Below are 22,671 nucleotides of genomic sequence, written 5' to 3'. Positions count from 1 at the left end.
GTTTATATGAAAATATTTCCAAACTGATAAAAGCTACAACCATGGGTTGTATTTTGCTGTATTTACATGAAATTGTTTTCATATATAAAACTTTTATGTAACGGTTAATATAGAACAGTGCAAAAATTACGACAAAATAACAAAAGAATTTATTAAATTTTCGGCTGAGTTACACCCGTATACGTCAAGAAGAAAAAGTTTTTTTCAAAAATTCACCATAAATCGAAATATTGTGCTAGAGACTTCCAATTTGTTGCAAAATGAAGGTACAGGATTGAATATTACTAGAATGTAAGAGTTTTAGCTACAATTGCATTTTTTCGACCATTTCGTCAAGTCAAAGTTGACCAAGGTTGAAATTTTTTTGAAGTCGATGTACGGTGCACGCCCACTTGGCACCAACAGACAATTTTAGTCGACGCATGATACATCCAGCCAGGGCGTTTGCTGGTTAACAAGACAACACTTAGAAAGTGCTACATCCGCCCTCCGTGTTACAGTGGGAGCAAGACTTTCCCATTTCTGGACAGAATGGAAAAAGAAGAATGTGGAGCCGTGGGTACTGAAAGTATTGAAAGAAGGCTATGCTATCCCTTTCAGGGAGAAACCTCCCTTAGTAACCTCTCCCATCAGCTTAACAGCCTACTCAGGAAGTGTCAGCCCTACTAGAAAAGAGAGCCGTGGAAGTAGTCGAGGATGTAAATGTGGGGGGGTTTTACAACCGCCTCTTCGTGGTTCCCAAGTCATCGGGAAGATAAAGACCTTTCCTGGACATCAGTGCCCTGAACCTCTTCGTTCAAATAATGAAGTTCAAAATGGAGACGAATCAGTCAGTTTTGTCAGCCATCCATCAGGGAGACTGGATAGTTACGATTGACATCGAAGATGCTTACTTCCACATTCCAATTCACCTGGACTCTAGGAAGTATCCGAGATTCGTGTTCCAGGACAGAGTCTTTCAGTTTCGGGCACTCTGTTTCAGACTCTCCACGGCCCCTCAAGTTTTTACCTGGGTACTCACTCCCTTAGCGAAATGGCTACATCTTATGGGGATAAACATCTCTCTGTACCTGGACAATTGGCTCCTATGCTCCCCCTTGAGATCTCAGTGCACGGAGGACCTGCAGAAAACTCTTCGTCTCGCCCAAGATTCAGGCCTTTTAATAAACTTCAAAAATCACAGTTAGTCCCGACTCAGTCTATTCTATATTTGGGGATAGTGATAGACTCTCAGAGTTTTCAGGCTTTTCCATCCCAACAAAGGATACTAACTTGCTGCAGGAAAGCCCAGGACTTTGTAACTCGCCACTCCTGCTCAGCCAACGCCTGGATGAGTCTTCTATGAACCCCCTCTTCCATAGAGAAGTTTGTTCCATTTGGCAGGCTACATACAAGAGCACTGCAATTTTACCTCAAGGCCAATTGGAAAAGGAAGTCATTCCTGGACTCATTCATTTTCAACATCGCTCCCCAAATAAAAGAGGACCTCCGGTGGTGGCTAGCAGAAGACAGATTCACAACAGGAAGGTCTCTGGCTCCAACGAACCCCGACCTAACGTTGTACTCAGACACTTCAGATCTGGGTTGGGGAACCCTTCTCAACAACATGGAGGTGTCAGGAACTTGGTCGCCTACCGAAAGAAACCTCCACATCAACGTAAAGGAATTAGAAGCGATTTATCTGGCACTTCAACACTTTGCAATGCTAACCATCCACAAGACAGTAGCGGTTCATTTGGACAGCATGACCGCCCTGGCTTATATCAAGAACCAAGGAGGGACCCATTATTTTACACTACGAAGCGACAAAGGATTTTCTTCTTTGGGCAAGGAGTAACAAGACCCAATTAGTGACCTGCTTCATTCAGGGCAAGATGAATGTCCTTTCAGACAAATTGAGTCATGGCAAATAGGTCCTACTGACGGAATGGACACTCACTCCACAGGTGTGCACCGACCTGTGGAGGCTGTGGGAAAGCCATCAATAGACCTGTTTGCTGCGTCAAGGAACTACCGTCTTCCATTGTATTGTTCCCCGGCTCCAGATCCGCAAGCATGGGCAACAGATGCCATGTTGCAGGACTGGTCAACCCCTGACCTTCACGCCTTCCCTCCCTTCAGTATGTTGAGGGAAGTGTTAAGAAAGTTCAATGCACACAACAATGTGTCAGTGAACTTAGTCACTCCCTTTTGGCCACACAAGGAGTGGTTTCCCGATCTGTTGAGCCTTTGGACGGACTTCCCAAGGCTGCTTCGTCAGAAGAGAAGTCTTCTCAAACAGCCACACTTCCTCCGTTACCATCAAGGGTTATCCACTCTCAGGCTGACAGGCTTCAGACTGTCAGGGAGCTTGTCAGAGCGAAAGGATTTTCAAGAAAGGCTGCAGATGCTATTGCTAAGTGCAAGCACAATCTTACTCTGCAGTCCACCAATCCAAGTGAACAGTGTTTCGGAAGTGGTCCCAGGAGCAAAATAGCTCCTCTTCTCAAATGTCTGTAGCCCAAATTGCAGATTTTCTATTATACCTTAGAACATCGAAAGGACTCACAACATCTACCATCAAGGGTTACAGAGCGATGTTGAGTTCAGTATTCAAACATAGAGGAGTAGACATGTCTTCAAACCAAGACATCAGTGATTTAATCAAACATTTGAATACTAGTAAGCAAGTTAAACCCTCGGGAGTTGCCTGGAACTTGGATGTGGTCCTCAACTGGCTGTCAGGATCACCGTTTGAACCTTTGGACTCGTCATCACTTCGGAATCTTACAAAGAAGACATTATTCTTGATGACACTGGCTACAGCCACGAGAGCCAGCGAGCTTCATGACATTGATGAAAGGATAGGTTTCTCACAAGGCAATGCAGTATATTTGCAAATTTTGGATTTTTTGGCCAAGAATGAGGACCCGGCTAACCCTTGGCCTCACTCCTTTGCAATCAAGAGCCTGTCAGAAGTACCAGGCCCATCCGATCAAGAGAAAGTCCTCTGTCCTGTAAGAGCTTTGAGAGTATACCTTGAGAGAACCAAAACCTTAGAGGATCGGCCCTAATCTTTGTGTGTCCTGTGAAGAACCCTGTGTCATTCTTGTCCAAGAATGCATTATCATTCTTTTTAAGATCTGTACTGAAGCACACTGGAGTTCAAGATGATTTACTACCCTTTGTGTAAAGTAAAGGCTCTGCGAAATAAGAGCCGTGGCGATGTCTTTGGCTTTCAGACGTAATCTGTCTCTCTCTTCAATTTTGCAAACAGCATTTTGGAGGTGCAAGTCATTGTTTGCCATGTTTTACTTATGGGACATTGAAATGGTGTATGAACAATGCAGTACTTTAGGTCCGTTCTTCGCAGCTGGCATGGTATTGGGGGATGAAGGATAGGAGGAATGCCTTCTTTTCCTCTATCCACTCTCCTTGAATAAGGATAGTTGTACTTCTTGGGAAGTACCCATCTGCTATTGCTCCCTCACAGGTAAGGTTACAACAAGCATTTGAAAATGCTAGCTAATGTTCTATTCCAAATTCTTCTCCATATCAGAGTTTTTTTTGGGATAGTATATGTCCATTCATCCCACCTCCAATCAATGTGGGATTCAGCTATGTAATTATTTGGTAAGTTACTTGTATAAAAAAGACATTTTTTTATAATAAAATAAAGTTTTTATACTTACCAGATAATTACATGATCAGAGCCCTCCCTCCTCCCCGCTCATGGACATAGAGCATAAACGAATTGAGCTCTTTAGCTACATTGTACCTATTCTTCCCCGATAGTGGGCGGGGTGGTATACCTACACCCAAAACAAAAGAGCACTACCGCGAATTTGGAATTTTGAGCTGCCACGTAAAGTAGAAGCTATAGCTATGTAATTATTTGGTAATTATATATATAAACTTTATTTTATTATAAAAATGTCATATTTGTGGTGAACAGAATGATAAAAAAAGCCATTCCTGAACCTTTTGAATTAAGGGATGGGTAGGGTTTAAAATTCTTTAGGGCTTCTAAAACACTCCTTGAGTCACTAGATATTACTGTGGATTTAAATTTCTTTTCAGATGTAAGATTTAAAGCATCAACTATGGCTGTTGCTGCAGCGGTGAATATGGATGAGGAATCTAGTAACTTTTTTATATATGACTCCCCCTCACACACCAATGCACATCCTACTCCATCTTCCGATTTTGATCCGTCAGTATAGATTTTCCTGTCATTTATATGCCTCTCATCATGCTCCAAAAAGTTGTTTTTGACTTCTTCCGGACGACCTTTCTTCTTTTCTCTTTAATGCAGACATCTATTGCTGGAATAAATGATGGGGGGATAGCAGGACGTTTAACTTGTAGGATCTACTGCATTTTTATCCTTTCATCCTCCAGTTCACCCAGCTGTCTGATTTGAAATTGTATGGAAGATCTAGATCCAAAAAGACTTGAGTCACACTGTTTTAAGATATCAAAAGAAGGATTCTCCTTTGAGCTTTTCAGCTGCAAGGTGTGTCTTAGACCTAGCTCCTGCCTCCATAAGTCCAGTGGTGACTGATGGGAGTCTACATAAATACTTTCAGTGGGTGGAGTTCTAAAAGCTCCAGTGCAGATTCTTAGCCCCATATTATGCACAGCGTCCAATTTCTTAAGTTTAGTCTTTGAAGCAGATGAGCATACTTGGCAGCCATAGTCTAACGTAGATAAACATACTGCATTATAAAGCTTTAACAACGATATCTTGTCAGCACCCCAACTAAAATTAGACACTACTTTTAAAATATATGGTGATCTCTTCACTTTCACTTTTAACTGGTCTACATGATTATTCCAAGTGAGCGTGTCATCGAAGGCCATTCCTAAAAATTTTACTTCAGTAGAGTAAGGTAAAATAATTCCATTTAAGGTAAGAGTTGGAATGGTTTCCTTAGTTCGGCATTTGCAGATCAGAGCAGCAACAGTTTTAGATTCAGAAAATCAAAACCCTTGCTCATTAGCCCACTTGCTTACTTTATTGATGACTCTTTGTATGAACCTGCTAGTAGGTGCTGCATCACATCCTGTGCAGTACAGAGCCAGATCACCTACAAATACAGAGCCTTTTACTGGTGATGATAGCTTTTCTAATACTCATTAATGGCAATAGCAAAGAGAGTGACACTAAGGACACTACCCTCATGAGGAACACCCTCTTCTTGTAAGAAAGGTCGTGATACATGATTCCCAACTCGTACCTTTATATATCTTGCTGATAAAAACGAATTTATAAATCTGATAATTTTTCCTTTAATGCTCCATCTTATATAATACCATGTGGTGTCATATGCCTTTTTCAAACCAAATAAAACTCCTGTTGTTTGGCTCTGTTTAGCAAAACCTTGTATTTGGTTTGAGAGGCTGAGCAAGGGATCTAAAGTAGATCTAGTTTTCCTAAAGCCAAACTGGAATGGAGAAAGCAGTTTATTTGTTTCTAAGTGCCATACAAGTCTGGTGTTAATCATCTTTTCCATCAGCTTACAAACGCAACTGGTGAGAGCTATTGGTCTGTAGCTGCTGGGTAAAGCAGGTTCCTTGTTTGGTTTTTTCATAGGGAGGATTAGTGATAATTTCCAGCTCTTAGGAATAATATCAGTTTCCCAGATTTCATATGTTATGTCTAAAAGAAATTTCTTTGACTTTTCTGGGAGATGTTTCAGCATTTCATAAAGTATTTTATCTTCACCAGGGGTTGATCTTCACCAGGGGTTGATGGTTTGGTATTCTGCAAGGCATCTTTGAGTTCCTGTAGTGTAAATTTTGCATTATATGCAAAATTATTTTCACTTAAATCAAGAGAAATCTGGGCATTCCTAATATCTTGGAATTCTAGAGAATAGTTCTCACTACTCGATATTCTCGAGAAATGTTCTCGTAATTTTTCTGCGCCCCTCTCTGGTGGGTGATTAGGTCACCAATTATCTTGAGGGTGGGCAAAGGGTCAGGGTCAAACTTGCCATTTAGTTTTTTAATTTTCTTCCAAATCATTCTGAATGGTGTTTTTGAGCTAATGCCATTAATGTAGTACATCCATGACACTCTTTTTGATTTTTTAAAATATTTATTTTGCTTGGCCACAACATGGTGGTAAATAACTTTGGCTTGGGCAGTTCCACTCTTCTTATACTTTCTGTAGCATTTTCTAGTGATCTTTCTCATGCTACTACAGGTTTTGTTCCACCAAAGAACTGCTGGTCTAGAGGGCTTCCCTTTTGTTGTTAGAATAGAGGCAATTGCACTGTTGATGATGGTGGTGTCACTGAAGTAATTATATGCCTCTGAGATGGATGGAAATGATTTTACATTCTTGCCCATGAGAACAGACTCACTAAATTTCTTCCAGTCTGCTTCATCTACCTTCCATTTGGGAGGTGGCTCAGATGGCTGATCCTTAACTGATTTTATATGAATTGGGAAGTGGGTTACTCCCATTTGGATATTCATTTACTGACCATTCATAATCAGTGTGAACACTAGATGAACAAAAGCTCAGATCGATAGCCGAATAAGTATTGGAGTAGATGGTATGGTATGTCATGGCTCCATTATTGAGTATAGTGATATTATGACCATCCATAATACCCTCCAACATCCTACCCTTGGCATCTGTCGTGTTCCCACCCCAAATGGGGTTGTGAGCATTAAAATCACCAAGCAGGAAAGGAGTAGGAAGCTGATTGATCAGTAAATGAATATCATTATAAGTGAAATCCAAATCGGGGGGAAGATAAATGGAGGAAACTGTAATTTGCTAGTCAAAAATGAAAGTTACTGCTACAGCTTGGAGATGAGTATTAATTGATAGTAAGGCGTTGCAACGACTTATGCTCAATAATTGCTGCACCTCCCTTAGCTCTATCTCCCATTGGTGGTGAATTATATATGCTGTAATTTAACCTTCTCATTTACTCTCTTTTGTTTTTGAGTATTATCAAGAGACGATTTGGAAAGGATTGGTCTTGACAGGTTTGGTTTATTATCTGTTGATTTACTGGTGTCATTTTGTTTCCCTTTCTTGTCAATTTGTTTAATTTCACGCTGGGGTTCTTGCACGGAGCTTAGTACTTTGTATCTATTACTAAGTGATGCATGTTTAATTGGATTTGAGGGAGGAGAGGAAGAGGGGGAACGTCTCCTCTTTTGTTGCTTTTGCTCCTCATTCTCCATTAAATCAGGCAAAGACTCTGCCTGAGACAATTCCAACGTGGTTGGGTTAAGTGCCATCTTATCCTCCTTGGAGGCTTGTGCTCTAGCCTCAACAGGCCAAGCACCTGACCCAGATGGCTGGGCCACTACCACAGGGGTTGATGCACCTGCTACATTAGAGGGTGCTGCCACTGCACCCCTAGTGGTAGGTAGGGGTTGTGGCTTAAGAACTTGAGCATAGCTCCTAGGTTGTTGTCCTAATTGTCTTTTTGCAAAACTGGGCTCATATGATCTGCATTGGCTTTATTTAGTGCAGACAGTTCAAATTTGTAAGTTTCGCAGTTTTTGTTATTGGTTTTGTTTCAGTTGACAATTAACACATTTTGCTTTTCTATTACGTTTATCATCATGATGGACACCAGAGCAATTTAAACAAATTTTAGCATTTTCGCAAGTTTTTGATGGGTGGCCAAACTTAAAGCATTGGTCTTTGCTGGAAAGGATGTACTTGTACCCTTTCATTTTCAAATATGACATGAGAAGGTACTTCAGAGTCTACAAAGGGTAAAATGATCATGTTGGCAATAGCTGCCTTTTACACTCTCCAAACTGAAGTGGGACTCATTTCCAGAATTTCTTCTTCTGTTATGTCATTAAGGTCTTTAACAAATAGTACTCCTTTCCCATAACTAAAGCTTAAGTGAGGCTTGATCTTCGTAATCATTTCATCATTTTTTATGTTCAATAAGGTCAGCATATATGCGTGGGTTGTGGATTTGACATGAATAAGAACAGTGTTCTTCCCAAAACGAGAAATATCACCGCTCTTTATTCCTCCCACCTTTTTCTGAAGAAACCTGCAAAATTTATAGTATTTATAATTTTCCTCCTTGGCTGAAGCTACCAGCCACATAGGAGGTTTAGGAGTCTTTACTTCTGCATTCCGATTTCTCTCGGGGTTTATCCTGAGCCCATTTAGATGGCACATAAATGTCCATGTCTTTGGGAACTTTGTCTGTTAAGGCTCCTCATACTGTAGCTTGACCTGTTTGTATGGCACTTATCATACTACTAGCCTTTAGAGCCTCATCATGGCTACTAAAGGTAACCCAAGTTTCCCATTTAGATTCAATATCAATAAAGTTCATCCTGATTTATACAACAGTTCCAAATGATTTCAGAGCTGTCAAGATCATTTCCTAATCACAACTGACTGGTAAGTCTTCGACATGGAGCATTCTCAAATTTTTCACACAACCTGGCTGTGTTGAGGATTTAATTTTGGCTGAAGATTTCTTAGAGAAGTCCGTGTCCTTGCTTGAAGTAGTCATCAATGAAGCATGGCTAGAGGGTCCAGGGGAGGGGAATTCAGGAGGGGATCAGGATATTTTTGTCAATTTATTTTTGGAGAAGTCATCAACCTTTGGAGAAATTTCAATCTCAAAGGTGGGTGCAAAGGTCGTCATCTGTGCCAGAACAGCACCATCAGAGGGTCAGGGGTACTCGAATCCATATAAATACTAGACATAAAGATTTGAGAGGGGTAAAAAAAAAATAATAATAAACCTGAAAACCTTTAAAAGATATCATCAGGCTTTCATGGGGTTTATTCTTCCACCAATGGCACAAGTGAGAACCGACTCCCAAATGTCCACGTCCCTGCCATACCCCACAGGGGATGGCACAACATGATGATAGTGGCCCAAGTGTAAGCCAAACCTGCTTTGCTGGACCGAAGGTATTTCGAGAATACTATCATCCCCACTCTAATCATGTTATGGGCAAACCAGATAGAATGCTGAGAGTCCTATCCCCAGAACCAGACCCCCCTGGAATCCGTGGTCTAACCCTAAAGAATAGTTCCGCCTGATATCTCTCAGGTCCAAACATTATCGGGCAGTTGATGGTCTTACCACAGTTCCTACTATTTAGCTTCGGATATAAACCCAGTACCAGTTATGATATCTTTTCTTAATTATCAGGTCCAATAAATTTTAGCAAAGTGGAAAATTCCACAAAAATTAATTCAAAGAAATATATAATGGTATATATGGGACTCTTGGACTCAAACCCGGGAACAGATTCCTGGTGTTCAAGAGCCCCCTCACCATGTCAAGGTGGTCCCAAATCGATTGCAGTGATGATATTAAGCTACATGTGGAGATTGTACACTTTTAAGGAGGTATGCTTGCACATGTTTATATACCCAGTATATATTAATTATAATGCATTTAGGCATTTTATAAATTACTATTACATCTATGAACTTTAGTGAATTTTTTTCTCCTCAGGCAAGAATACATGAAGACTTCACTTGTAAGCTATGCATTGACGGTGAAGATGGAACAGAGTTTTACTTGATGCAGATAGCTACCTTCAAGGATAGGTGCATTTTCTTTGCACGTTGGGGAGCTGAGGCAAGTATTGTTATTGTTGTTGATGGTGATAAAATAAGACCCTTTTTCTTGAGCGTAATTGATATATTGTTAAAGATATACTGAATATCCTGAAGCTTGACAAAGACTACTGTCGTCATCATAATAGGGAATCTTTTTAAAAGTGCATAACAGTGATAGATAAATGTTAATGAAGCTGCTCTTATGTATGTTTAAAAATGCATAACATCAATATATAGTTGTTAATGAAGCTGCTGTTATGTGATGCCTCGGCTACTTAAAGACAGTGTGGCTATAGTCCTGATTTCCATTTAAGTAAAGTATGTTTTTTATTAGTGAGGAAATTTTCCTTAATGTGCATATTGTATTATGTATAGTATTTCTGTGATGTCAACTTAACATTCAGTTTACCTAACATCCACTTAAAGTCTACTCTACCTAAAGTACTGCTCTCAGGAACTTATCTTGGATGTTAGCATCACATACATGTATGACACAGTAGTTATGGTAAAGTAAATTAGCAAAAAAAATTATGTAAAGTGGAAGATTCTCAAGATTTTCTTCACACATACTGGATTGTAAGTTGTTTTATTGAGGAGAGACTGACCTGCACAAAGTGTAATGAAAAGAATTTTGAATGTCACAAGCATAATGAAAGTTTTTATATATGTAACTTACCAAGTAATTACATAGCCTCACACGGCAGCTAAAAATTTTAAATTTGCGGGAGCATTCAGTTGTTTTAGTGTAGGTTATAGGTCCCGCCCTCTACTGGGGGAGGAAGGGTACAACACCGCTGAATAGCGTCAGTCCGTTTCTGCTGCTTAATGACTGTAGTTCAGTTGTTACATCAGCTATTGTTTCTAGATTGGTCGCCGGATGGTTGCTCTTTTTCTTCATTTGGTGACGAATTCCAAACTTTTGGTAGTATTTAAGCTATTTTTAAATAGCCTAGGATTCAATTATTGCCTGATTTTGACTTTTCACGATGATATCTGACACTAGCTCTTCTAGTATCCGGTTTTGCAGCAAAGGCTGCAAAACTAGACTTCCAAAAGCATCTTATGACTCTCACACAATCTGTACTACAGTAAACCCCCTGTATTCGTGGTCTCACGAATCGCGGACTCACTTATTCATGGATACATACAGATTATTCGCTGAAAATTCGCCCATTCACGGTATTTTTCACTGAGAAATATTCACTAATTATTGTATTTTCATCTCATTTTCATGATTAAATGCACTTTTTGTGATAAAATTATTAAAACATTGAGGTAGTGCTCGAAAGCTACAATAATTACGATAATAATTCGATTTTTGCAATGGGTAAGCAATTAATACTGATATGACAATATTTATAAAATATTTTTAAATTTTGCGCGGGCGCAGGCAGCAACTCACAATCAGGCGGAAAGAGAGACCAAATTACAATAGACCAACTCTTTCCCTCCATCTCTTTATCCCATCTTCTAGTTAAAAAATAAAAGAGAATGATAAAAGTATTGTTAGTAACATTATACTCTTGCGTAAATGCGTACAGCCATAAACAGCCGAACAAGAAACTGTTGTTTTGCTTGTAACTGAATCGGATAACAACAGCCGTTTTGCTTGTATTTCAACCATCGTACAGTAGTAAACAATTACCACAGTTATAGTACAGATGACATTAAGCAGAATAGAACTGATATATCTTTACACTATACCCTTATTTGGTATGGAGAAAAGATCGGCAAGGAAATATACTGCTAAATTTAAGCTGCAAGTTGTAGCTGAAGCTGAGAAAACAATGTTCAAGCTGCTGATGACTGTAAATTATCGTGCATAAGCAACATGGATGAAACTTGACCGTAATTAAAATGGGAAAGAAAGTATTTTAATCAAAACTACTGGGCATGAAAGAACACATATTACTGCTGTTCTGTTTTTACACTGATAAACAATAAATATGTAAAGCTCGTATTATGATGAAATCAAGTGAAAATAGCAAACGGAATCTTGATTTTTTTTTTACACAAAACAAACATGCCCAAACGGCCCACATCATCTATTAACGAAAAAAATAGCTAAATTAATTTCACAACAAGACGTATTTAAGTTATATTACGACCTGAAAGCACTTCGTATAACGAAAAATAACCTTGTCCCATATAAATAAAGTATCTAGAGATTCATTTACGCTAAGTAGAAGCAAGAAAAGCCCTCTGAACTGAGTTAAATAAAGCAAAATAAACTTATCGCGTAATTGATTTCCAAACCAAAACATTGATCACTATGATCTCAATTTATAATACAAAAGCAACATAAGAATATATGCAATATTATTGGATACAGTGAATTAAGGCATAACATTTTAAAAGATCCATGGAAAAGATGCATATTCGTTATGTTGATGTTTGTATAATACAATATTAATATGTGAATATAGAGTACAGTATAATGTAGGCTATGCTACCGTATCTGTATACAATATGCCATAGTGTAGGCTAAGCTAATTGTTGTTTGTTATTCAATTTCTCTTTGTGCTGAATTATCATAAATCACTCTGCATGAACCTCCAGAATTAGCTAATATTAATAATTACTATACAGTACTGTGTATGTATAGAGTATACTTTATAGTGTAGGGTAGGCTACCATATATGTATACATGGTACTGAATACCCTAGTGTAGGCTAGGCTATATTCGAGATACGTTTTTTCAAGCAAATGATGGGTTTTTTGGAACCTAACCCCATCTAAGTAGGATAATACCTGTATAATTATTTTTATAGTTTTTTTTTGTGTGTTTGAATTATCAAAATAGGCAGTTCTAAGTGTTTTTAGAAGGGTTCTAAGTATTCGCGGGTTTTAGCTATTTGCGGGGGAATGCGGCGGTTTACTGTAATTGTAGGGGACAAACTTGCTCTATTGACTTGACATGTATCAAGTGTAGAGACTGGGATCAAGGTAGGTGGAAAACTTTAAAATCTCACTTAGATAAGTTAGAACGAGACAGGAAGAGGAAAGCGGCTCTTAAGAGCTGAGGGTAGGAATGTAGCTAATGTAGAATGTTCTCCTAAATCGCCAAATACCAATTTACCTGTTGTGTCTCCCTCTCCTACTCCTATTTCCCCTTTAACCAGTCCTCTACCTATCGAATCCACCCGGCCCCTATGGTTCCGAGCCTGACACCGTTGCTAGTCTAGAAGCCCGTGTTGATATGAAGTTTGGGCTCATTGTTATGACTATGGAACAGTTAAGTGCGTCGATTAGAGTACTTATGGATCAATCCGGTGTTAAAAGTGCAAGTGTTAGTGAAGTGTTAGTGGGGGAGGTGCTTACTCGCCCCACCGGTACTCTTAGACCAAGGTCACTGCCAGGTTTCCATGCACCAGGTAGAAGGCATCCTGGTAGTCCAAAGGAGGTCAGTGGGGTTTGCCCACAGGTAGGTGACCCCCAACCGAGCCAGTTGAATGGTCCCAGGACTCGGTGGACAGCCACTTGAAAGGCACCCGTAAGGAAGTGTATGACTTTTCTTCTAGTTCTTCGGACTCCGATTCGGACAAGAGGCGCCGAGGGTGCTTTTATGAGATCTCTCATTCTCTCAAGAGGCGTGTAACAGTTCCTGACCATGCTTCCCCACCTCCTTGCAAGCGTGCAAAGGATATTGAGCGCATTCCTCGACTTTCCTGTAGATTTTGGGCTAGCCCTGAACGATCTTTGCCTCATCGACAGTATTCGCCGTCCAAGCGCCCAACCTTCTTACGGAAGTGCCCATCCTCATGTGAAAAGCGCCCAATGGATTAAGAGTATTTAGCTGCTTCCTAGCACCGAGTACCCATTGACTACCTAGCACCAACCGACTGCTCAGCACCCACCAAGCGCCTGGTGCCAACTCCTGTTCGTCTGGTGCTAAACTCAAATCTTCCAGCATCACTCCCCAAGCGCCCAACCGAGCACCTGGCGCCCTCTCTACCGTTGATTCCTTCATCCGCCATCGGCCCCATACAGCATACTTTGTCGACGGATGCTATTCAGCGCAGTCGAACCTCTTGCAGAAAAATCAAGCAGTAACACAGGATCCTCCTAACTTGGCGCCTTCACCAATTTCTTCAGAGGAAGAGGTACAGTATTAGACCAGCCTCCTCCTTCCATGCCCTTCCCCAATCTCCTTAGGTATTTTTTGGTCGCCTTTCTGTCCTTTTTCTCACCTGCAAAAGCTGCCTTCTGCATTCCACCCGCCCATCTCGCTTCTAAGAGATAGCAAGCGTATGCTAGAGGAGAAGCTCACTCCATGGGAGTTGCTGCCTTCTCCCAGGGAACCTCTCCTGTCTGATTGACTCTAATAGGAGGTCAGCCTTTGCTTCAGCTAAGGTTATGTTCTTGACCATTGAGCTTGACCACATCATCAAGAATATGTTTTAAGGTTTTTGAGGTCCTAAGCTTTTTGGACTGGACTGAGGGAGCACTGGCAAAGAAAATCAAAGACTGCAAGGATATGTCAGAGGACTTGCCTGCAGACTGGCAGGGGATTATATCTTGCGCATATAAAGCTATCAGGGATGGCTCAATGGAACCAGCTTCTTTATCCATGATGGGTGTCCTGAAGAAACGTGAACTTTGGTGCTCTTTTACCACCAATGGTGTGACTACATCTCAGAAGTTGGCACTTCTCTTTTTCTCCTTTGGACCACGTACACCTCTTCCCTCCAGCCATGGTCCAAGAAATAGCGTCGGAGCTTCAGAAAAAATCAACACAGGATTTGTTAGCCCAGTCAGCCAAACGCTCCAAGGACCTTCCTTCTTTCACTACGAAGTCGACCCCTCCTTTGCAGCAGCAACCTTTTCTGGGCAACAAGACAAGATTCTACACTAGACCGCGCTGTAATCTGTGTGCAGCACACCCAGCCAAAAAGTCTCCCCTCAAAGCCTTCCTCTCGTAAATGAGAATCCAGTCCTCCGTGTGCCAGTAGGAGCAGGACTTCTACACTTTTGGGAGAAATGGGAAGCCAGAGGAGTAGACCAGTGGGTCTCGATAGTACTCTAAGAGGGTACTCTGACCCATTCAGGGGGAATACTCCCTTCGTATCAATGCCCGTCTCATTGACAACCTACTTGTTAGGTTCCGAGAGGTTTTTGTTACTTGTGGAAAAGATGTCGGCTCTTCTAGCGAAAAGAGTTATATAGCAAACCCCCCATATTCATGGGGGATGGTGTACCACACCCCCTCCCACGCGAATAGCTAAAATCCGGGAATACTTAGAACCCTTCTAAAAACACTTAGAACTGCCTATTTTGATAGTTCAAACACACAAAAAAACTAAAAATGCTTATTCAGGAATTGTCCTACTTACAATGGGGTTAGGTTCCAAGAAACCCATCAGTACCATGTATAGGCTACAATATAATGTATACTTTATACAGACACAGTATAATAATTATCATCAGCTAATTCTGGAGGTTCATGCAGAGTGACTTATGATAATTCAGTACAAAGAGAAATTGAATAACAAACAAGAATTAGCTTAGCCTACACAATTCAGTACAAAGAGAAATTGAATAACAAACAAGAATTAGCTTAGCCTACACTATGGTATCATATACATATATGGTAGCCTAGCCTACATTATACTGTACTCTATATTCACATATTAATATCGTATTATACAAACATCAACATAATGAATATGCATCTTTTCCATGGATCTTTTAAAATATTGTGCTTTAATTCACTGTATCCAATAATATTGTATATACTGTATTCTTATATTGCTTTTGTATAATAAATTGCGATCATAGCAATCAATGTTTTGGTTTGGAAACTGTATTATGTGATAAGGTTATTTATTTGTATTTAACTCAGTTCAGAGCGCTTTTTTTGCTACTAGTTAACGTAAATGAATCTCTAGATACTTTATTTATATAGGGCAAGGTTATTTTTTGTTATACAAAATGTTTTTAAGGTGAAATATAACTTAAATACGTCGTTGTGAAATTAATTTAGCTATTTTTTCGTTAATAGATGACATTGGCTGTTTGGGGCATGTTTGTTTTGTGTAAAAAAAAATCAAGATTCCGTTTGCTATTTTCACTTGATTTCATCATAATACGAGCTTTACATATTTATCGTTTATCAGCGTAAAAACAGCAGTAATATGTGTTCTTTCATGCCCAGTAGTTTTGATTAAAATACTTTCTCTCCAGTTTTAATTACGGTCAAGTTTCATCCATGTTGCTGATGCACGATAATTTATAGTCATTAGCAACTTGAACATTGTTTTCTCAGCTTCAGCTACAACTTGCAGCTTAAATTTAGCAGTATATTTCCTTGCCAATCTTTTCGCCATACTGAATAAGGGTATATGTAAAGATATATCAGTTCTATTCTGCTTAATGTCATCTGTACTGTAACTGTGGTATTGTTTACTACTGTGCGATGGTTGAAATACAACAAAACGGCTGTTGTTATCCGATTCAGTTACAAGCAAAACAACAGCTTCTTGTTCATTGTTTATGGCTGTACGATTTACGCAAGAGTATAATGTTACTAACAATACTTTTATCATTCTCTTTTATTTTTTAACTAGAAGATGGGATAAAGAGATGGAGGGAAAGAGTTGGTCTATTGTAATTTGGTCTCTCTCGCTGCCTGATTGTACGCTGCTGCCTGCGTCCGCTTGAAATTTAAAAATATTTTATAAATATTTTCATATCAGTATTAACTGCTTACCCATCACAAAATCAAATTATCGTAAGACGAATTATCGTAACTCGAGCACTACCTGGGTGCCTGAGTATTTTAATAGTTTTTCCACAAAAAGTGCATTTAGTGATGAAAATTACATGAAAATACAGGAATTAGCGAATATTTCTCAGTGAAAAATACCGTGAATGGGCGAATTTTCAACGAATAATGTGTATATATGTTCCATACAGAAATCCGCGAATAGGCTAGTCCACGAATTGTGAGAACTTGAATACAGAGTCTTCCAATTTCGAGCTCTGTGTTTCGGCCTCTCTACAGCTCCCCAAATATTTGCTTGTGTTCTTGCCCCTCTTGCGAAGTGGCTTCATCTCATGGGGAGCAGTACATCCCTCTATCTAGGTGACTGGCTCCTACATTCTCCATCGAAGAAACAGTGCACAGAGGACCTTCAGAAGACCCTTCTTCTGGCCCAAGATCTGGGATTACTCATCAATGAGAAGAAATCACAATTGTCTCTGTCTCAAGTGTTTATTTGGGGATGATGATTGACTGTGAATTTTCAGGTTTTTCCATCCCTCAAAAGAGTACAGTTGTGTCTTGAAACAGTCTGCAACTTCCTCATTATACAGTCCTGCTCAGCCAACAGTTGGACGAGCCTTTTGGGAACCCTCGCATCCATCGAGAAGTTCGTAAGCTTGGGAGGCTTCATATGAGGGTACTGCAGTTCTTCCTGAAGGCCAACTGGAACAGGAAGACCCACCCGGACTTGTTCGTCTTTTTGGTCACTCCAGAAATCAAAGAAGACTTGAGATGGTCGCTTTTAGAAGAATGTCTCTTGGAAGGGAAGTCTCTCCATCCACTGAGCCCCAACATTTCATTGTACTCAGATGCTTCAGATCAGGGTTGGGGAGCTCTTCTGGGAGACATGGAAGTCTCAGGAGTCTGGTCTCCAAAAGAGAAGCTCCTACACATCAATGTGAGAGAATTGAAGGCAGTGTACCTGGCCCTTCAATCATTCGCAGAAGTGACCTTCGGCAAGACAGTAGCAGTGATGTCGGACAAAACCTCAGCCTCGGCCTACACAAAGAACCAAGGAGACACCTGCTCATTCTCCCTTTACAGGGTCACCAAAGACCTTCTTCCATGGGCGAAGAAGAACCGCACCGTTCTTGTGGCAAGATTCATTCAAGGGAAGCTAAACTTAATAGCAGATGGACTGAGATGGCACAAACAGGTCCTTCCCACGGAATGGGCGCTAGATCCACAGGTGTGCACTGACCTGTGGAAGTTGTGGGGACAGCCATCGATAGACCTGTTCACAACGTCGAAGAACTATTGCCTCCCGCTGTTCTGCTCTCTGGCCCCAGACCCCCTGGCATGGGCGACAGTTGCCATGCTCCAGAATTAGTCGTTCCTAGACCTGTACGCCTTCCCACCATTCAACATGGTGAGGTTAAGTCATCAACAAATTCATATCCCATCAGGACATGAAGATGACTTTGGTAGCCCCCTTGAAGGGAATGGTTCCCGGTTCTCCTCAAGCTGCTAGTCGACTACCCCAGGCTCCTTCCACAAAAGCCAAAGCCTCTCAAACAACCGTACTTTCACCGGTTTCATCACAACCTATCTGTCCTTGCTCTGACACGGTTCAGACTCTCAGGAGACTTGCCAGAACGAAGGGATTTTCAAAACCAACTGCGGAAGCAGTTGCTAAGTGTAGACAGCAGCCTTCTTCCAGAGTCTACCAAGCGAAGTGGGCAGTATTCCGCAGCTGGTGCAGAAGAAATAATGTCTCTTCTGAAACCTCTGCAATGAACACCGTGGACTTCCGTTTTTCCTGAGGACTAACAGAGGTTTGTCTTCTTCGACGATCAAGGGGTACTGAGCAATGTTAGGCTCTGCGTTTCGGCACAAGGGCCTCGATCTGGGATCCAATCAGGACATCAGTGACTTGATCAGGTCTTTTGACACGACCAAGGAGACCAAGACTAATGCAATGTCATGGAATTTGGACGTCGTCCTAAAATGGTTGTCAGGCCCTCCTTTTGAACCTCTTCGCACAATTTCCTTAAGAGACTTAACAAGGAAAACTCTTTTTCTGGTTGCCTTAGCCACGGCTAAGAGAGTCAGCAAGTTGCAAGCCATTGACAGAAGAGTAGGCTTGTCACAAGGAGATGCGGTCTGCTCTTTTACACTAGACTTCCTGGTCAAGAATGAGACCCCCCCTCTAAGCTGTTGCCTCGTTCCTTCACCATCAAGAATTTGATGGAAATTCTTGGACCAGAAGAGGAAGAGAGGACTCCGTCCCATCAGGGCACTAAGATACTACCTTAATAGAACAGTGAAGATCAGAGGTCCCTTGAGTAGCTCTGGTGTTCTGTGAAGGACCCTTCTAGACCCCTTTCCAAGAACGAAAGATCGTTCTTTTTGAGAGACATCATCCTGGAATCGCATCCAAGAATTTGTGAGGACATTCTACCAGTCTTGAAAATTAAAGCCCACGAGATTAGAGCCATTGCCACCTTGTCGGCTTTTAAACATAACATGTCCTTGTTGGTGATTCTCCAATCAACTTTCTGGAAATGCAAATCTGTGTTTGCAATGCACTGTTTACGTGAAATAGAAATTTTTGAAAACTGCAATATCCTGGGCCTGTTGTCTGTAGCTGGCATAGTGTTGGGGAAGAAGCATTGGAGTCCGCTCCTATCCTACCTCTTTTTGCCTTGATTAGGCTGTTGAGTTCTTGGGGAGCCCGGGGGTACTATGTGCCTTGAGTACCCACCAGTCCTTTTTTACGGTTGGGCAATGGTTTTAATGAATACAGTGTGTAGGTGACAAAGTTTTCTGGTTGTATGTCCTTATGGTACTGCACCCAGGGCAAGGGCACTCTTGTATGGTTATGTTAACCATCGGACTACTCCATGAGCTGCATAACCTCCATTGATGCTTTGTGGCATTTGGAATACTCCCCTGCTGCAATGCTCCCCACTAATATAGGGGCGCTCTACAGCTTCACTGCTGCACCACTATAGTTAAAATGAGTGCCAGCCAGAGGCAGTATCAGTCTGCAGCAGCTCTCTTAACAGGTAAGGGTACAACAACTTTTTTAACCAATGCTAATAGAATTTTTGTCTCATAGTCATTGTTCTGTTGAAAGTTTTTAAGATTACCTATGTCCATGCATCCCACCTCCTGTCAGTATGGGATTCAGCTATGTAATTACTTGGTGATTTACGTATATAAAAATGACATTTTCATAAAAAAATAAAGTTTTACATACAGCATACTTACCAAGTAATTACTGAATCAGTGCCCTCCCTCCTCCCCTCTCACGGACATTGAGGGCATAAACGGACTGACGCTACTCAACAGTGTTGTAACCCCCATCCCCAGATAAAGGGTGGGACCTAGTCACCTACAATAAAACAGTTAAATGCTACTGCAAATTTCAAATTTTTATGCCGTGTGAGTTGAAAACATAGGCTATGTAATTACTAGGTAAGTATATATAAAAGGCTATGTAATTACTAGTTAAGTATATATAAAACTTTATTTTATTATAAAATGTCATATTTCCTGAGAGTTTTATTTTCTCGAGAAACTGCGTTTGGATAATTTAAACAAGTTAGATACTTGTGCTTTGATATTCTATAAATGTAAGTCCTTATTATTTTAGATTAAAGGGGAATTATCCATGCAACAATTGCAACAGTATTCTTTTCATTTTATCAACCTTCCGGTTTTGCTTTTGTGAACAGCCCCTGAGATTGATGAAATTAATTATTTACAGGGAGAACAGGGCAAGTGGTCAGCTAAACGCGAACCATCCATCAAAGACGCAGAGAAAACTTTCAAAAAAACCTTCAGAGAAAAAACAGAAAATGGCTGGAATACGAGGCACAGTTTTACACAATATCCTGATAAATACTACATCAAGAATCTTAGTAAGTCTGGGTTTGCTAAATGAATGAGAAATAGGTGTTGTCTTTATGTTAGGGATTGAATGAAGGTAACAAACTGACTGAGTTTTTATATTTAAGGTCTTGCAGCTGTTGTTTGAAGATTGTTTAGTTCTTTAAATGTTGACAGCATTTAACACTGGTTTAATCTAGCTTGATGAAGTTCTCATGGCTTTATTAGTTTCAGTATACTAAAGGTAAGGATGCAAACTACTTCAATTTCAGATTTCATGATCAAGTAGAGGTAGTCTTTTCAGATTTGTAAATTTATTTTCACTACACTGCACTTGTAGTATCAGGGTTTTTCAAAGTTCATGGTCTTTGGATTTACAATTATAAATAAATCTTTTAAAAAGATTATTTATCATCATGACTGAAACCTTAATGCACTGGAAATTTTTGTCTGCTAATTCAGTATAGCAGATACATAACTTTTCTCATGTGAATAATGTTCTTTGAAGGTTCTTAACAATATTACTTGTCTTTTCTAGCTGGATCTCTTCACGATGACGGAGGAGACTGTGACGATGAAGAAAAAGAATTAAAAGAGGATGAAAGTAGTGAAGCTGACAGTGATGACCAGCCTCTGGATGACAGAACAGAGCTAATGATAAAGCTAATACTTTCAAGGGAGGCTTTTATTAACCAGATTTCAGTTTTGAAGCTAAGTATGTTTTTTGTGGTTGTTACCAAGTGTTTTCTTAGTGGTATCTGTTTCTTATTTTCAAAATGTGGACAGTAAAATTTCATGTTTTTCATGAAATTTTAATTATCTTACTTAAGATTTCATTAGTAATTTTTCAATGAGTCCTGATTAGATTTTGTTGAATATCAGAAGAAATTGCTGTAAGAAAAGTTGAAAAACAAATTTTGGTTTGTGTTTACAAAACCCATTGATTACATAGGGCTCTCATTAAAGTGAATATCCCCAGACTTATGAAATCTTGGTATCTTTAAGAATTAAAAACAACAAAATTATATAGTCAAAATGACATAAGTTGGCAAAGAAAAGGAATGAGAATTAGGGGTCATTAAAAGAAAATTATTAAAACCATCAAAACTAATAAAAATGAACAAATTTTCCTTTTCTTCTGACTTTTTCATATATAATAACTGGCATAAACAACAATAATACTTCTTCATTAGTAACTAAAATTATCACACTTTTCGTAGTGCAATAGATTTACAAATTTTTAAATTTACAAAAAGTAAATAAATTCCTTTTTGTAAATATAAAAATTTGTAAATCTATTGCACTATGAAAAGTGTGATAATTTTAGTTACCAATGAAGAAGTATTATTGTTATTTATGCCAGTTATTACATATGAAAAAGTAAGAAGAAAAGGACAATTTTTTCATTTTTCTTAGTTTTGATGGTTTTAACAAATTTCTTTTAATGACCCCTACTTCCTAAAGAGATGAAGTTAGATAATTCTCAGACACCCTCCAGACATCTCAGCAATATTCAACATCAAATTATTTATGGTAAATTTTTATTTCCTACATATGACGTCATTTGACATTGAGAACAAATCTTTGAGTGATCCCTGTAAGTCCAGGAATGAGTCTTAGTGGTTTTGTTAAACTACTTGAGACTATTTCAGTCATATTTCAATATTAGCTTGTGTTGAAATGTCTGTATACATTTTTGTTTTAATAGATCCAAAGAAGTTAAGGCCAGAAAAATTATCAGATAGATTAATGGAACAGGCTGAAGAAGCACTAGCTGCAATTGAAAAGGCAATCAAACTGCGTAAGGTAAGTTTCTCAGTAACTATAGTCCATCTCATCTCAACTAATAAATTTGTATTAGTTTATGGAAGATTTGCTAAACATTTGTTAGTTTGTAATTTTTATATTGCATTTTAGTTTGATGTAGTGAGTATGTCACAATTTTTGCCCAGCTGAAAGTTAAGAAACAAAGTTTACAGTATGATTTTGTTTAGTTGTTTATGATAATAATTGTTGTTGAACAACTTTTTTTTCTTTGTTTTTTTCCACTTTTTAAATGATCCCAGTTTTGATGCTGTGTTTGTTGCCTGAAAATATTAGCTACATATCTTGGCTATAACCCAAAGGATTCAGGTAGTGTACTTTATAATTCCTGATAATTGCTACTCTGGAACCTACACAGAAAAAGCTTTGGGGGTTCCAAAAATATAATTTTTTTTTTTGCAGTATATTTCAATGTATCTAGTAAAAAAAATTACTGAAGACAGTTTTTCAAAAGAAGGGTACACAGAATGTCCATTAGATGATTTAAAGTCCTTTTTGGCTGAGGACCAAAGTCATCATTACATTGAACCTGATAGAATTTTGTTGACTTTTTGGGCCATGGAAGATTTTTATGGCACTATTTTTATCAAGCAATGAGCCAGAAGTACTGTTGTGGATTGCAAAGAAATTTCTTCACTGATAAAATGAAATTTGTAATACATTATTTATTGTATGACCTTTTGAA

At 39.4% G+C, this 22,671-nt stretch overlaps 1 protein-coding gene across 4 annotated transcripts in view; it reads left to right on the top strand.

Annotated features, from left to right (window-relative positions):
- Nucleotides 1-22,671, top strand: part of LOC136845862 (protein mono-ADP-ribosyltransferase PARP3-like) — an 81,461-nt gene that overhangs the window by 29,205 nt on the left and 29,585 nt on the right. For 3 of the 4 annotated variants that reach the window (XM_067116281.1, XM_067116296.1, XM_067116306.1), the window contains exons 4-7: nucleotides 9,459-9,584; nucleotides 20,041-20,194; nucleotides 20,701-20,877; nucleotides 21,871-21,968. In XM_067116281.1, the coding sequence (XP_066972382.1) occupies nucleotides 9,459-9,584; nucleotides 20,041-20,194; nucleotides 20,701-20,877; nucleotides 21,871-21,968 (555 nt within the window). Of the gene's footprint in view, nucleotides 1-9,458; nucleotides 9,589-20,040; nucleotides 20,195-20,700; nucleotides 20,878-21,870; nucleotides 21,969-22,671 lie in introns of all 4 variants that reach the window. The other variant, XM_067116290.1, reaches the window with a different exon arrangement.

Source organism: Macrobrachium rosenbergii, chromosome 2, assembly GCF_040412425.1.
Source record: "Macrobrachium rosenbergii isolate ZJJX-2024 chromosome 2, ASM4041242v1, whole genome shotgun sequence".
Classification (NCBI taxonomy): Eukaryota; Metazoa; Arthropoda; class Malacostraca; order Decapoda; family Palaemonidae; genus Macrobrachium; species Macrobrachium rosenbergii.
Note: the sequence above shows the minus strand (reverse complement) of the source record. Positions and strands in the feature narration are given on the sequence as shown.